The 14,871-nt window shown below is 40.4% G+C and overlaps 1 protein-coding gene across 1 annotated transcript in view; it reads left to right on the top strand.

Moving 5' to 3' along the window:
• Positions 1-14,871, top strand: part of kif5ab (kinesin family member 5A, b) — a 118,447-nt gene that overhangs the window by 31,569 nt on the left and 72,007 nt on the right. The window contains exons 2-6 of the mRNA XM_084737190.1: positions 4,981-5,068; positions 10,869-10,942; positions 11,286-11,390; positions 11,784-11,832; positions 13,890-13,945. Of these exons, the coding sequence (XP_084593316.1) occupies positions 4,981-5,068; positions 10,869-10,942; positions 11,286-11,390; positions 11,784-11,832; positions 13,890-13,945 (372 nt within the window). The remainder of the gene's footprint in view (positions 1-4,980; positions 5,069-10,868; positions 10,943-11,285; positions 11,391-11,783; positions 11,833-13,889; positions 13,946-14,871) is intronic.

Genomic DNA, 14,871 nt, shown 5'->3' with positions numbered 1-14,871 from the left:
GTGGTGGACTGGAAGTTGAATAACATCATTGATGATAAAGTTAGCCTCTTTAGCCATAATTTTCTTTAGGCAATGCTGGCTGACTCACCCTTATTATCAGGATTAAAATCAAATAATCCCAAACAGGGGCAGAGGCATTTTTTTGTTTTACTATAACGTTATCCAGACCTTTTGCAGGCACTATACAGCTGTGCTGCCTTGACCACCATTAAAGAGACTGACCTCTGATCGCCTGTGCATCTTCATACCAGTTTAATAGAAACTATTTTTGACAGTACTGAAAATCATATCTTTTGGATTTCTAAATATATTGGTGTACAGTGATAGTTATGGCTACATATTTAAATCTATAGATAGATTATTATATTATATTATATAAGTCCATTTGTGGATGGATTGTTTTGTTCAATGAATCAAACAGAGAGGGATGTCTGGAATACCCTGCTTAGCCTGTTGTCACCATGGCTCGACCCTGGATAAGTAGAGGAATATGAATGGATGGTTGCATGGATTTGTTCAAATAGACGCGAAGGCTAGAATAATACACTGAACACTGCAATACAATTAAAGTTATTAAAAAAAGTTATTTCTCTTACGCAGTTTGACTAAATAATGTTCAAACTTAAATTCTCATTTTCTTCCCAGGTCTTGTAGTTACTGCTCTGTAAAACACTGGTTGCTTTATAAAACTGTAGTGTTCATCATTCATCATCACTTCCCATAATTCATTATTGATCATACAAAAAAATAAACTGATAAATGTACTCCCTACAATGATATACAGTCAAAGTCAAATTGGCAGATAAATGCAAAGTGTTCAAATTGAATGTGACTTGAAAAGCAACATAATAAATGTGCTTGTGAACTGAAAAGGAACATGATAAATTGTGAGTTAAACCAGGAAAGAATCCATCCTTGAAAGCCGGGAACAGAGCTTATTATTCAAGCCAGTGATAAATTTGTGTGTATTGGGACTTTGTGTCGTTGAATGCGTCACTCAGAAGGCTGAGAGGCAGCAGGGCCCATATGTAATACTTGGAGGTGAAGGGGATTATTGGTGTATTTGATCCCAGACTGCTGGTGCAGACATAATCACGGTTTAGCGCATCCTCTGAGTTGTATGGCTTTTTATGTAAAGGGCATGTACTGACTAAAATGTCATTTTCTTTATAGTAGATTATGTAACAGTAAAATGCATTAGCATGGCAATTGGTGAGCGTGTTAAGACCAATCTAAAATAATAACATGCAATATGGTGCACCATGTGTGGCAGCTCGTTGGAGCAGCTCACACTTTCGTTCTCTTTTTCTCATCTAAACATTTTAAATCCCTACTTTCTTTTCTTAATCTTTTCCCCTGCAGGATCAATAAAGTTTATTTTATCTGAATAATGATAGCAATAATAATGTGTTTCCCCCATAGCAAAAATTAGCTTCTCTTTCCTTGTACAGGGGCATGAATAGAACAAGACTCATGGAGGTTGTATATGGATTTAATGCTTTGCTTATGTAACATGGCGCTCCCACTCAGTATACAACCCTCAGGACAATAAGGAGAGAATGCAAAACTGTTGGTCTATGGCCAGTATATGTCCTGTCCATTATATGTATTACATAAGAAACCTTTATTGTCCATCATAAGATGAAGAACCCTTTCTTCAGGCTTGAAAGAGATGGCTGAATCACTCATCTATGGTTAATTGTGGATCAAGACGCAAGAATGAGTTCCATGTCTGGTTGAGTTAGGTCCTCTGTATTTTAAAGGCATAATATGTAACATTTCTGCTTTAAAATGTCAAAAACGAATAGACTTATGTTATACAGCAGGCTTATTCAACCAGCGGCTTGCAGGACGGATACAGCCCTTTGAATTTTTATATGTCACACAAGAGGCTATATCCAAATCAAGCTGGCGTAATCTTTGAGCTATTTTGAGACAACACCAGTGTGGTATTGGTTAGTTTGCATCACAAGATGTGACAAAATGAAAAGAGCTTACAAGACTTAACAAGATGAAACAGACAGAGAGGGAGAAAAGTTGAGGTTCAGTTAGCTTTGCACAGAAACAGCTGGTAGAAATGTCCTTCAGAGGGCGACTTTTTAGTTTTATACTTTGAGTACATTTCAGAGCCTGTACTTTTTCACTTTTACTTGAGTAAAGAAATTACTTCTACTTTTACTGTAGTCCTTTATTATACAATTATCTGTACTTCTACTTGAGTAACTGATATGTGTACTTTTGCCACCGTGCCTGCCGCTCGCTTTGTCAAGCCTCTTGTTGCACTCTGGGCTGATGGGCCACAGAGAAATCAATGTTAGCTAAGTGAAAAACAAGCTTCAGAATGTCTCTTTTGAAGCTAAAGAAACATAAAGTTGATTGGGAAGATCACTAATTCCTGAGCGAATAGACTGACAAGTATTTATTTACTGTGCCAGCTGCAACAAGCAATAAACCAGTGTGTGTATTGTGCAACAAATGCATTGCTGTGATGAATTACTACAGCAGCGCTGCAGGTCAAATCATGGCTAGTTTGCTGCCAGTTTTATTGAGAGCTTAGGGGAATATATCTATTAACATTATACTGTAAGAGTGATTTGTAGTTCAATAGCCCTGTTATACCGTATATGTTTCTAACACTTGTCAAAGCCAAAGAAATCCGTAATTCTATTCAAGGTAATGATGCTTTGCCTGTCGATGACTTTACCCCTATAACTTCATGAAAGAGTGGGGAAAAAAGTCAGTGAACATGACCAAAATAATATGAATAAAACTTGAATACATTACCTCCTCGTGTCGGATAGATTTTCATCTGCAATGGTGGTTGTTTAACATTGAAGACAACAACTCCCTTGATCCAATACCACTTCACTGCATCATCACAGTCCATCTTTTGTTATTGTTTTGATTGAGACAGATGGTGGAAAAGACTTCGGGGTCAGTTTCTGTACCCGTGTCCTGTGGGTTTAGCCACTTTCCTTCCCCTTTAGTAGACCAGCAGCAGGTTCTGAACCTATTCAAACCAATGGGAGAAGTGAATGCGAGTACAGATCATAACTGATTTGTTTGTCTCTCCCCACAGTGACTGAAGTAAATATTGGACCCAATTCTCACAAGCCACATATCTTGCGAGCGTTCTGACACTAAAATGACAGTTTTAAGACACACAAATCAGGCGGAAATTAATTTTGTGCGAGGCCCGTCTGTGTCTGGCAACACTCTCGAGAGATCTGGCAGCACAGATATGCTTCTCAACAATAATACCACACATATTAAGCCAGCAGATCAAAATAATAGCCAAAATAAGGCTCAAGCAATCAATTTGTATCTAGTGCTCTGTATCCACTTTCACCCATCCATATGACATTAACACATCCAACACGTCAGACCACACCCAATTAGGCAACAGGAAGTGTATACCATTTCATACAATGTGTGCAGGTTGTAATGCATTATCTTCTTACATAGAGCATCTTTCCATGAGAGACCCTTCGTGGTAGAAATTACATACTGTGCATTTAAATTATTCAGACATGAACTGAAATTTGATGCAATGCATATTCTGACAATTAAACAAATAAACTGTTGTGGTTATGTGTTTTAAGACATGAGATTCATGGTTCGTTTACAGCAGGGAATGTTTGTTGTCATTACCATGTCAATTTTCTTTCTGTCTTTGCTGTCAAGAAAACAACAACACCATAAAAAAGGAAGACAAGGTTTAAATGAGTCTCTAACTTGCATGGAAAAGATGTAGAAATGTTACATTATACCATTAAAGTCAGCTTACAATGAAGCACAGCACAGTATATATCATTAATGCTCAAAGTGTTAGACATGCAATCGATCCAAGAGCTGTGAAGGTTAGAGCCTCTGTTTAGTTCCTCAGTGATTCTGCTTCTCACAGTGGATGTCTGCAGGGCTTGTAGGTGGTCCAGGCTGTCTCGTACAATTGCACAAATTGCTACTGATAACTCAATACATGTTGTAGATGCATCCCCGCACCCACCCACAGGCACATACATTGAAGTAAGATGGAATGCCAGCATGGTGAGCACGGTTATCACTGAGTGGTTGACTGGATATCTGGGTGAACTGGTGTCAGCAGAATGTTGCTAGCTTGCTAATGAATTGGCTCAGTGGCAATCCAAGCCTGTTTGCATACCATAAATGGCTGCGTGACTTGTTTCGTGGCTGATAGTTAGCTGACTTGTTTGGTTCCTCGCTGACAGACAGGTTGGTTAACTGACACAAGAGGACCTGAAGAAAACATGCTCTTTTCTTTTCTCCTTCACTCTTTCTGTGTTTTTTTTTCTCTCACATTGTCTTTCTGACATGCAATCACTTGTTGCAGGTCATCTGCTTCGCCCTCTCTGCATTTCTACTCCTCTGTTCTACTCCTCAACTCCTATTCTCGTCTCCTCTCCATCACTTCACTCTTCAAGTCCTTGAACGCTGCCTCTAATGGCCTCACCTCAGACGTGATCTCTTTCACTGCCTCTCGTGGGGTCGCACAGACTTTTGCCCAACGCTTTGTGCTTCACTGCATTCATTCAAAAACACCCACTGCCTCTCAACAGCACAGAATGCACACAAATAAAATTAGACACAACCTCACACTCGGGATGCTTACCTATCAAACGAGACAGATGGGGCTCTTAATGTGATATATGCGCTGCTGCTCCGGCCTAATACACACAGATGGACACGGCGACCATAAAGCATGTTTACTGTGTGGAAATATTGATGTGGCACTTTTTTTATAGTGACAATATGGCTTTACATAATGTTTTAGTGATAAACATGATATGTGAAGTCTCCCTCTCTTTCACAAATAAACCTTTGTGCTGTGCTTCACAAACTTCCGAGGGCCGATTTTACAGCGAGTCACAGGAGAGGATGAGGTGTTGACAGTAGTCTGGAGCGCTCTTTAAACTGTCTGTGTCCTCATGTAGCTGACTGTGTTTGTGTTGGCCTTCACAGGGGAAGTCGTACGTGTTTGACCAGGTGTTCCCCACTAACACGACCCAGGAACAGGTGTACAACGCCTGTGCCAAGCAGATTGTCAAAGGTGAGTCACATGCATGGTTTTCCCTTTTTTGTCGGAGATGCATGAGTGACCCAAAAGCTGAGGGAGAAAGCCACACCTTGAATCACCATATCCTTGGGTTCCCCTTAAATGGTGACTTTCGACCTGGACCCTATTTTCCTATGTTTTTGTGTCTAAGGTACTAATAACAGGCAACAATTTTTGAAATTGGCCCAGTATTGAACTGCAGAAGCAAGACTGAATTGCAGGGTAGTCCCTCTGCACAACTGTGCACTGTCAAAGTAAATTCAGTAAAAGTGCTTTGTGCTTACAACATTATGGAAAAGATTGCTACAGGGTACTCTTTTTTAAAGAGTAAGATATGCTTTGTTTCACTGGAAACAGCTGCAGTGTTGCTCTGTTCAAAGTGACCAGATTCCATTGATAAAAACAGAAATGTTACCTCGCCGGTCTACTGTGACCTCAACCATTTTTTAACCCTAAAAAAAAAAAAAAGTAATTCAGCAACTCAACACAAACAAACAAAGACACCAAAGTCACACAATAAGACAAACAAAGTAACCGATTGAAGCAGTGGTAGACCAGAGGAGAGGTCTCTTTCTTTGCCCAGAGTGATAAAGTTGCTGTTTTTGTCAGTGGAGTCTGGTTGCATTAAACAGAATGAAAAAGTGTCTGTTTATGTTAAAATAAAAAGGATCTTACTCCTAAGAATAAAACTCTGTCTCTGCAGCAGTGGCGGACTTGGACTGTCTGAGGGGCAGGGGCGAAAAAACAAAAAGTGCATGGTGTGGGGAATCAGGGCACACCAAGCCATTACATTAAAATGGTTTCATTTTATCCATTGGAAAGACACTCTAGGGGGCATTTCAACACGTTATGATGACTGAAAGGTCACCATAGAGGGCACTTCACTACATTTTGTCCACTGGACGGGCACCCTAGAGGGCACTTTGTCATGTTTTATTTACAGTAGGGGCATTCAAGAGAGAACCCCCCCAGTGCCTTTTGCACCTTGGACTTAGTTTGACAGCATGCAGTTGTCAGGAGGGATTACATTGCAGCTCAGTTTTACTTCTAGCTGCAGCACTCTCCCTCAACCAATTTCAATTATTGACCCTAGCAGTCACTTACATGGGGAAACGGGGTCCAGGTTGAAAAATACTGAAGTTACCCTTTAACGGCTTTGCCAATTCCTTCCAAGCAGTGAGAAAAAACAATTTCCATGATATGTTGTAGTCACACAACCTGCAGGTATGAGCATCAACATGCACTGATTAACGTGATGCATGCTTATCACAGCACGGTGGGACTGGCGTATCCAGACAGCCCTAGATCAAACAAAACCAATCCCCTCGAGAGTCACATCTTCTTTTCTTCGCTCCTCCCTCCGTCTGCATCTCCCTACATCTGTCCCCCTCCTTTTTCCCTGTTACGGCCTCTTTTTTGTGCCACCTTCAAAGCGAGTGTGGAACTCCATTGAACTAGTTTTAGATGGAGCATGAAAAAGAGATTGATTTGGTGAGAAAGATTACTTATAGAGTGTGAGATTACCTTGTAGGCTGAGGAGGGGTGGAAATAAAAAAGGCAAGATGATTTTTCAGAACAGGGTTGGAAAAATTCAAGGTTAGGGATTTAGCAAAATAAAAGCATGTGCTAAAAAGTGAGATCTGAAATGTGCCAGGGGGAAAGGGTAACAGAGAGGGCGAGCAAGGCCAAAGAAAACTGGTTTGCAGACAAATTTCCATGTTTACTCTTTCTTGACTTTTTCGGCTGTCTGTTTCTCTCTGTTTCGCTCTTTCTTTGCCCTTTTCGCTGTCTTTTTCTCACATTCACGCTGTCTTTCCTCTCTTCTGTGATTTCCCTCTGTGGTGGTCTCTGTTGTTTAGCAATCTTACGCCTCACTGTCTTTATTTCCTTTCAGTGACGGATTCTTTATTCTTTGCTCCCTTTTGTGTCACGCTCTGTTTCGGTCTGACTATGACTAGCGTGGAGGCAGAGTCAGAGATGTGGCTGAGCTGAGAGCTGCAAGAGTTAAAGGGAAAACTCCACACTTTTAATGTAGATGTCCAGTCAGTATTGATGGTAAATGTAGTAAACTGAAGCAATAAATTACTCATTGCGTTCTATACTGTCCGAGAAAGTTCTCTTGCTGTAAAATGTATTGTTCTTCCTGTATCTAGTGAAGTCACAATGATGTGTTAGAGGCAAGGAAGAACTATGGGCTATTTCAGCTTCGATTCTAGTTTGTGCATCTGGGTAGCCAGAGGGCGTGCTAGATAAGACATCCTTTTCACTTGCACATCTAACAGGTGCGAGTGTGACCTGAAGTGTTTATTTAGCCTTCAAGTCTTTACCAAGTCTATCAAGTCTTTATCAACAACATGCCTGTAAACCTGAACCTGATACCGAGGAAAAACGCACTGAATACATATATTTATCTACATTTTGTAGCCTTGGCAGAGCAGAATGCGCTCCAGACAGTAGCTCATTCTGTTTCTGTTTGTGATCCCACAGACTCTCCCTTTACCCAGCAGCCTTGAGCCAAGACACTTAAACTTCTCTGCAGTGTTTATTCATGGGCCAATTGTAACTTCACTGTACATTTTTTTGCCACTAGACAGCTTCACTGCCAAACCTAAATCCCTCTGCTCTGCCAACACCTGTCTGCCCTGGGCACAGCCACTGAAACTCTCTCTCTCTAACTCAAACACACTCACTATGCACACACACACACTGACGTGCTTATGCCACAATCATAGGCATAGTGTTGATGAAAAAATCGATCAGGAATATTCACACATATAGAGGGAGAACTGCACGGAAAGGCTGCCTGTTCTTTTGCTGCTGACGCTTTAAAAATGTGCGGACAAGTCTGTTCCTCTTTACAGTAGACACACGCTTCAGTGTTGCATGAATGTTGTCACGTGAACGTGATGCTGATGTGACATTTGCAGTCTAGATAAGGGGTTGTGTTATGTTCTAGCCAACAAAGCAATAGATATAGGCTAGGGTTAGGATGAACAGCAATATGGATGTGGACATGAGAAGCTTGTACCAGTGTTGTATTCAAGACCACTTAAACCAAGACCAAGTCATTAAAGAGACCAGAGTGTATCAAGACCAAGTCAAGGCCAAGACCAAGAGTGCAGACCTCATTACAATTTAGAAGGGAATAGTAGGACGGGATAGTCTGCTCGGATTGCTGGGGAGGGGTGCAAAGTGGAGTAAAGCCACTGTCAGTATTTTGACTGCAGTTTGTGCTTGTTAAGTGTCCTTATACCATTCGTCGAGAGATGTAGAAACAAGTCTGTTTTGGCCATACTTCCTACTACTACTTTAAGCTGTTCACAAGGTTTGTTGTTAGGAGGTAGGTCAGCTCAATTCATGTGAATTATTCACGCTAAAATACCCTCTGCTCCTGGAGGCCTGGACAGACTGTTAAACCAAACTCCATCCTAAAAGCAGCTGTTTTTATGGCAGGGGGAGACCACAGCAAGTTAGGGTCAGGAATTGCAGAATTTACATACTGCAGTGTTTTTTTTAGACAGAGTTTATTCCAGAAGATTTTGATGATGTTTCTGGCAGCCACTGCTTCATCTCCTGTCTCCTGTATTCACTTTCTTTGACTTTGTGTAAAGAGGGACAGGGAGTTACCAGTATTTCAACTGCCAAGTTATTAGTTACATTAGTTGAGTTTTATATCCTCTCACAGTAATAATGCATGGTTCAACATTAATGTTTGTTTTTTTTTACTTGACTGGCTGGGTCAGTGGCTCAGAAATTGAGTTACTTGTCATGTTTAATGTAGGGCTACAACATCTATAAAACCTCAGAAAAGAGTGAAAATGTCCATCCAAATTTTTGACAGTCCAAGGCAATGTTTTCAGATGTCTTGTTCTGTCAGTCCAAAATCTAAATATATTGATTTTGCATGACAAATTACTTCAACCATCCAACTATTATCAAGATAGTTTAAAAGTTTAATTCTTTTTCACCTGTTGCGGGGGGTCAGGCAAGTGATTTGCCAGATTTGCTCACCTGACATGGCATATTACTTGTCCTTAGCAAGCAGGCAGTCTGTATTGTTGAGCCCTGTAATGTTAACAAATGAATCAGACAATGCACAGGCTGCCCTTATAGTTGTGGTCTTGAGCAGTCTTGAGATAAAATCCTGAGCCTCTTTGTCTGAGACTGAGTCAAGACTGAGTAAAATTCAGTTGATTCTGAGATGAAACTGTGACCTTCAAAAAGAGTTCATGAGAACAAACCAATCTCAAGTGCTACAACAGAAACTTGCACATAATTCATTCTGGTACATGCAGGCACCGCTCTGCGAGCAGGAGAACTCCGTTTTCTTGGTCCATAGAGCACACACTGAGGAATTTTTTGCTTCAGTTGACTACATTTACCATCAGCACTGACTGGACCGCCGCATGAAAACTGGTGAATCTTTCCTTTGGGCGACACAGGAGAGGGAGGAGAGGGACATGAGGGAAAAGGTGTCTTGTGTTTTCAGCTGAGAGCCTTTGTGATTAGTCTGTGATCAGCTGACCTGTAGCAGCCGGTCTTTAAGGATGATGTGTTTTTTTTTATCCATGTTTGACTTTTACCACAGGGGTTTATTAGAATGTGTCAGCGATATGACATTTAGCTGTGTGCTGCTTTTGTAACTTGAACTGGAGGAGGTGTTTTCACTGTGATTCCTACCAGATGAATGGAGGGAATAATATAACTTTACTTGCTTGGTACTTCACTGAGTGCCTCCTGGTGACTTCAACACTGCAGGTAGGTGTTGTTTATTGTGTGCAGCCACAGAGGTCGTTCTGCACCTAACCAAGCTTAAATACCGTCTACTTTTAAGTGCACAGAGGCTCTCTGAGGCACAGTTTGATCTGTCATTGGAGCAAAGGTCAAAGATATTTGTCTTTGTCTGGGAGCTTGTCTGCCTCCCTGTCTTATTGTTTACATACCTGTCTGGCTGGAATCTGCAATTCTGTCAGATTTTCTCTCCGTCTGGCTCTCTTTCTGCCATTCTTCATGTTCTCATTGTTTTCCTCTTTACTTTTTATGCCTTAGTTCCTGCAACAACCATGGACAGAGTTGTCTGCTCCACTCCCACTCTTGTGAATACAATATCTCAAGGACACCGGACAGAATTTGGCACAAATGTCCAATTTGACTCAAGGATGAACTAGTTAGATTTTGGATGTCAAAGGTCAAGGTCACTGTGACCTGATGCCCAACCCATTCTTGTGAACATAATATCTCAGGTCTGCCTCAATGGAATTTCTTCAAATTTGGCACCAACGTCCCCTTGAACTCACGGATGAACTGTTTAAGTTTTTGAGATCAAAGGTGATCACGATTAAACTATACAAATTGTTTTAAAGTATTAGTGGTAATCTAATAACAACAAAGACTAAAGTTCATTGCCCTGTTTATTTTAGGGCTTCGATATCTTTAAAATCTTAGAAATGTTTTTAAATGTCTTGTTTTGTAAGTCTAATACTCAAAAATATTCAGTTTAATTTGATAATGAATGAAAAAAAGCAGGAAATCTCCACATTTGAGAGGCTGAAAGCAGAAAAATGACTTAAACAAATAACTGATTATCAGAATATCAGAGGACAGTTTCTCACTGGAAATTATTGACTGGAATCTTACATATGAATATGGCGATAACTTCAACAAAATCTGTGCATATTATATGAGTCTGGACAGACATGGATGTAATCTGCGGCTTGATTGCTTGGCAGAGGCATATGAGCAATTCTTATTTCTTTCTTAACACTTTTTTTCCCCTTTTCTTCTCACATTACAGATGTACTGGGTGGATACAATGGGACTATCTTTGCCTATGGGCAGACCTCCTCTGGAAAAACACACACCATGGAGGTACAGTACTGCTAAATAATTCAAACGCTAGGCTTCAGACATGCACACACACACACAGACACACACGCACACACTATTTTTTTATAGGGTATCTCTTCCTGTGCTCGCCCTGACAGTACATCTCTCTCCATCACTGTCACTGCTCAGTATCTCTCTTTACCAGCCTACTGTGAGAACTAACCTCCTTTACAAGTCTCTTTGGGAAACAACCCTGTTCCTTTTCAAGTCAAAAGCCTCTCTGCTCTCCTTTCTTTTACTATTCTCTCCACTTAATACCTCCCAGGGTCAGCATTTCTCCTACTCTTGGCTCGCATATACTTATCTTGTGTCTTTCTTGTCGTAGGGGAACCTTCATGATCCCGAGGGAATGGGAATCATCCCCCGGATCTCAGAGGACATTTTCGAACATATATTTGCCATGGATGAGAACCTGGAATTCCACATAAAGGTTGGTGTGGATTTCCATGTGTCTGTTTATGTTACGCAGGGAGATACATGTTCAGTTTTGTTTTACACACTATGACCCCTTCAGTGGGAGATCAGCTCGGGCCTATGATGTAATCCTCACATGGATGAGCTGAGTGGAATCAGCCAAGCATCAATAAATCATGATATATAAACCATGATAATCCTGCAATATTTGTTGTGCCCCCCCCCCCTAAACACCACTGTCTTCAAATAGAGGATAATACCTCATCAGACTCAGAGGAGGACAGATTAGTGCAACATCATTTTGCATGTTTGGACAATGAGCATCCCTTACATCCTCTCTCTATCTGTGTTATTTCATTTTATTCTGCCTCAGCTGATCAGCTGCCCCATGTGTTTTCTTTTGCTGCAGGTCTCCTACTTTGAGATCTACATGGATAAAATCCGGGACCTGTTGGACGGTGTGTTTATGCACTGAACATGTGGCTTTTAAACTGTAAAGACACAAGTCACATTTGTGAATACTGTGGAGGTTTCTTGCAGTGCACAGTTGGAAATATAAACCTTAAAGCAACACCTAGGTGCACATAGGAGTCAGCAACCTTTACTCTTAAAAGAGTCATTTTTGGCCAAAAAATCTGTCTGCAATCACAACTATTAAATTCTCTATTTTGCAAAGAGATTTTTCTTTTTTGTTAATTTGGTATTCAAGAGAGAAACAAGAGTAGCCACCAGCACACTGTCACTGATAAAATATTAAAACAATTTTTAATTCAGTGTGTACACCACACATTTTTGCAATTGGAGAATGTAAGAGTCACTTTAAAATAAAAAAACTGTTTGTATTCCCTATTTATGTTTTTTCAACACCACAGGGAGCCACTGGAGGGTTGCAAAAGAGCCTCATGTGACTTGTAGCTAAAGCCTGACATAGGTGCAAAAGTATAAACTGTAATGCTGTCATCCAAGGTGCAATTTCCACAGACGATGGGGGGTCTTCCTCCTGTTTTATTTTTATATGGGAGAAAAGGACGAATGCAGTATAACGAGCGTGAAAGTCTTCATAGGGGTGGATGGATGCGTTTGAATAACACAGGACTTTCACCAAGGAGACCAGGTGTTCAGTTCCTGTGTGAAACCGAGTGTCGATTGTTTTTAATGCAAACTATAATCTTTTCCTAAACCCAACCAAGTATTTTTGTTGTCTTACGTAACCAAACTGCAGCCGCCACCTGAAACGAAATGTTTTTCAGCAGTCTGTATTTTGAAAGTCTAACCAGACGTTCCATATGTATTATTGCTAACTTGACCGTGAAATGAGAATGCTTGTAGGCTACCTTTCATGCCCAGGTGAGGAATACTGTCTGTTACATGTTTTGGCATGACACCAGGTTGTAATTGTGAGTTATGATAACAGTATATACTTTTTATTTTTATTTATTTGTCCTTTATTTAGTTAGGAAGGTCCCACTGAGATACAAGATCTGTTTTTCCAGGGACTCCTGGTGAAAATGGCTGCATAAGCAGTTTCACATTATAACAATTTTGCGTGTTAGAACACATACAGTGCATAAAAGCGACAAAAGCAATGCTGAAAGAAGAAAGGCATAGAGGTCAGAACAGCAATAAAAACTCAACAAATCTTTATTGATAATGTTATATTCAAAAAAATATAAACAACAGGGACGCCTTCCTTTTTATACTCTCCTGCGTCCAACAATAAAGCTTTGTGGTTTTGCACATTATACACACAAGCACCATAACACTACAGTTCATAGTGTTATCACTGAGATATAAAAATGGTGTAAAATGATGGAGAGGCCCAGTCAGGGAGAGGTAGGTACGCAGCATCCTTGTGATTACATCTTTAATCGAGCCAGAGACAGTGGTGAAATCCCACATCTGTATGCAGGGGAGTTCACGGCAGCTGAGGAACATTTAAGCTATGAACAAAGAAAGAGTCGACAACAAGCGAGATGAATCCAGGCAGCACAGAGAACAACACCCTGCGGAGGTATTTCCACAGAGAAAAAGTGACTGTAGGGTGATAAAACACACAAACACAGACACACACTAATGCACTCAAGCACACAGTCTCCAAGGAAAAAAACAGCCCCCGCAATCCGGTGAAATTTAATTACCATTGACAAGATAGGACTTCCAAATGTGAAGTGACTAATGTAGGAATTGGGGCCAATAAGTGGCTTTGCCAAAAATTTGTATTTAGTTCGTTGACATTAGCGAAGGCATCTGTTTAACCTCACAGTGACTTTGGCAAAAGTGGTTCAGCTCCATTAAAAACATTCATAGCTTGAGTGTCATGTATTCTGTGAGCCTGACTCACATATATGACGGGGACATAGTCAGGTCTCATTATAGTTATAGCCAAGAGTAAACACACACACACACACACACACACACACACACACACACACACACACACACACAGATGCAGATGCTCATTTGAACACACACGTAAACACAATGACCTCTCTCCTTATTTTCTCTCACGCTGTAGTGACGAAAACCAACCTGTCAGTGCACGAAGACAAATACAGAGTTCCTTACGTGAAGGTGAGTCAGTAGTTTGACATGATTCAGTTTGATTTCTCTCCCTTCATTATGAAGATGTAGTTTGTGTTGTGGGTCTATGTTGAAAGAAAAAAAAAAGACATTTTGGGAAATATGCTGCAATGCAATTAAAATAAACAGCGTCAGAAATCATCAGACGTCAGTTCCTCCCAATCCCTCTAAAATTTAAAATTTGTAAGTTGCATGCAGTATGTTATTTGCTTACATAATGTTGCAGTGCTCTTAGCCTTTAAGGTAGTTTACCCAGACTTTGACTGGTCTATAGAACCATAAAGTAGGCCCAGGACCATCTGGACCTAAACAGACAGCGAATGCAATGACCTCCTAAAGCAAAATCCCATGATTACATCCGTCTCTTAATTAAAATCAAGCCTACAGCCTGCTAGTTATGAGCTTAGCTTAGCACAGATACTGGAAACAGGGAAAAAAACTAGCTTGGCTGTGTCGAAAGCCGCTGACTCTTCTCTCCAAAGGTAATTAATTAACATGTTATATCTAATTTGTTTAATCCGTACAAAAACCAAGGTAAAAACAAGTTAGTTTCGTGTTTTATGAGGTTATATGTCAAGCTATTTGCTTACACGGCTTCCTGGAGTTTCTGCTGGTTGTAACTGTTCAGAGCCAAGAAATACTGTGGGACACGACCCTCCATAAAACAGTGAATTGTGGTTTTCATTTTTCTGTCAATTGAACAAGCACAAATATAAAATGCTGACAGGTGGATTTTGTTACAGTTTGACAGAACCGGGCTAGCTGTTTCCCACCATTTTCAGTCTTGCGCTCTGTCATAACCTGGCTCTTAAAAATAGGTGAAACATACCATTTTAAAGATTTAAACAAGGTAATTTATTCAACAAAAGTAAATTAAATATGGACACAATAAAGAAGCAAACATTCATGGGATGTGA

This window comes from Lutjanus erythropterus, chromosome 2 (genome assembly GCF_056507025.1).
Source record: "Lutjanus erythropterus isolate fLutEry1 chromosome 2, fLutEry1.hap2, whole genome shotgun sequence".
Lineage (NCBI taxonomy): Eukaryota > Metazoa > Chordata > Actinopteri > Lutjaniformes > Lutjanidae > Lutjanus > Lutjanus erythropterus.
Note: the sequence above shows the minus strand (reverse complement) of the source record. Positions and strands in the feature narration are given on the sequence as shown.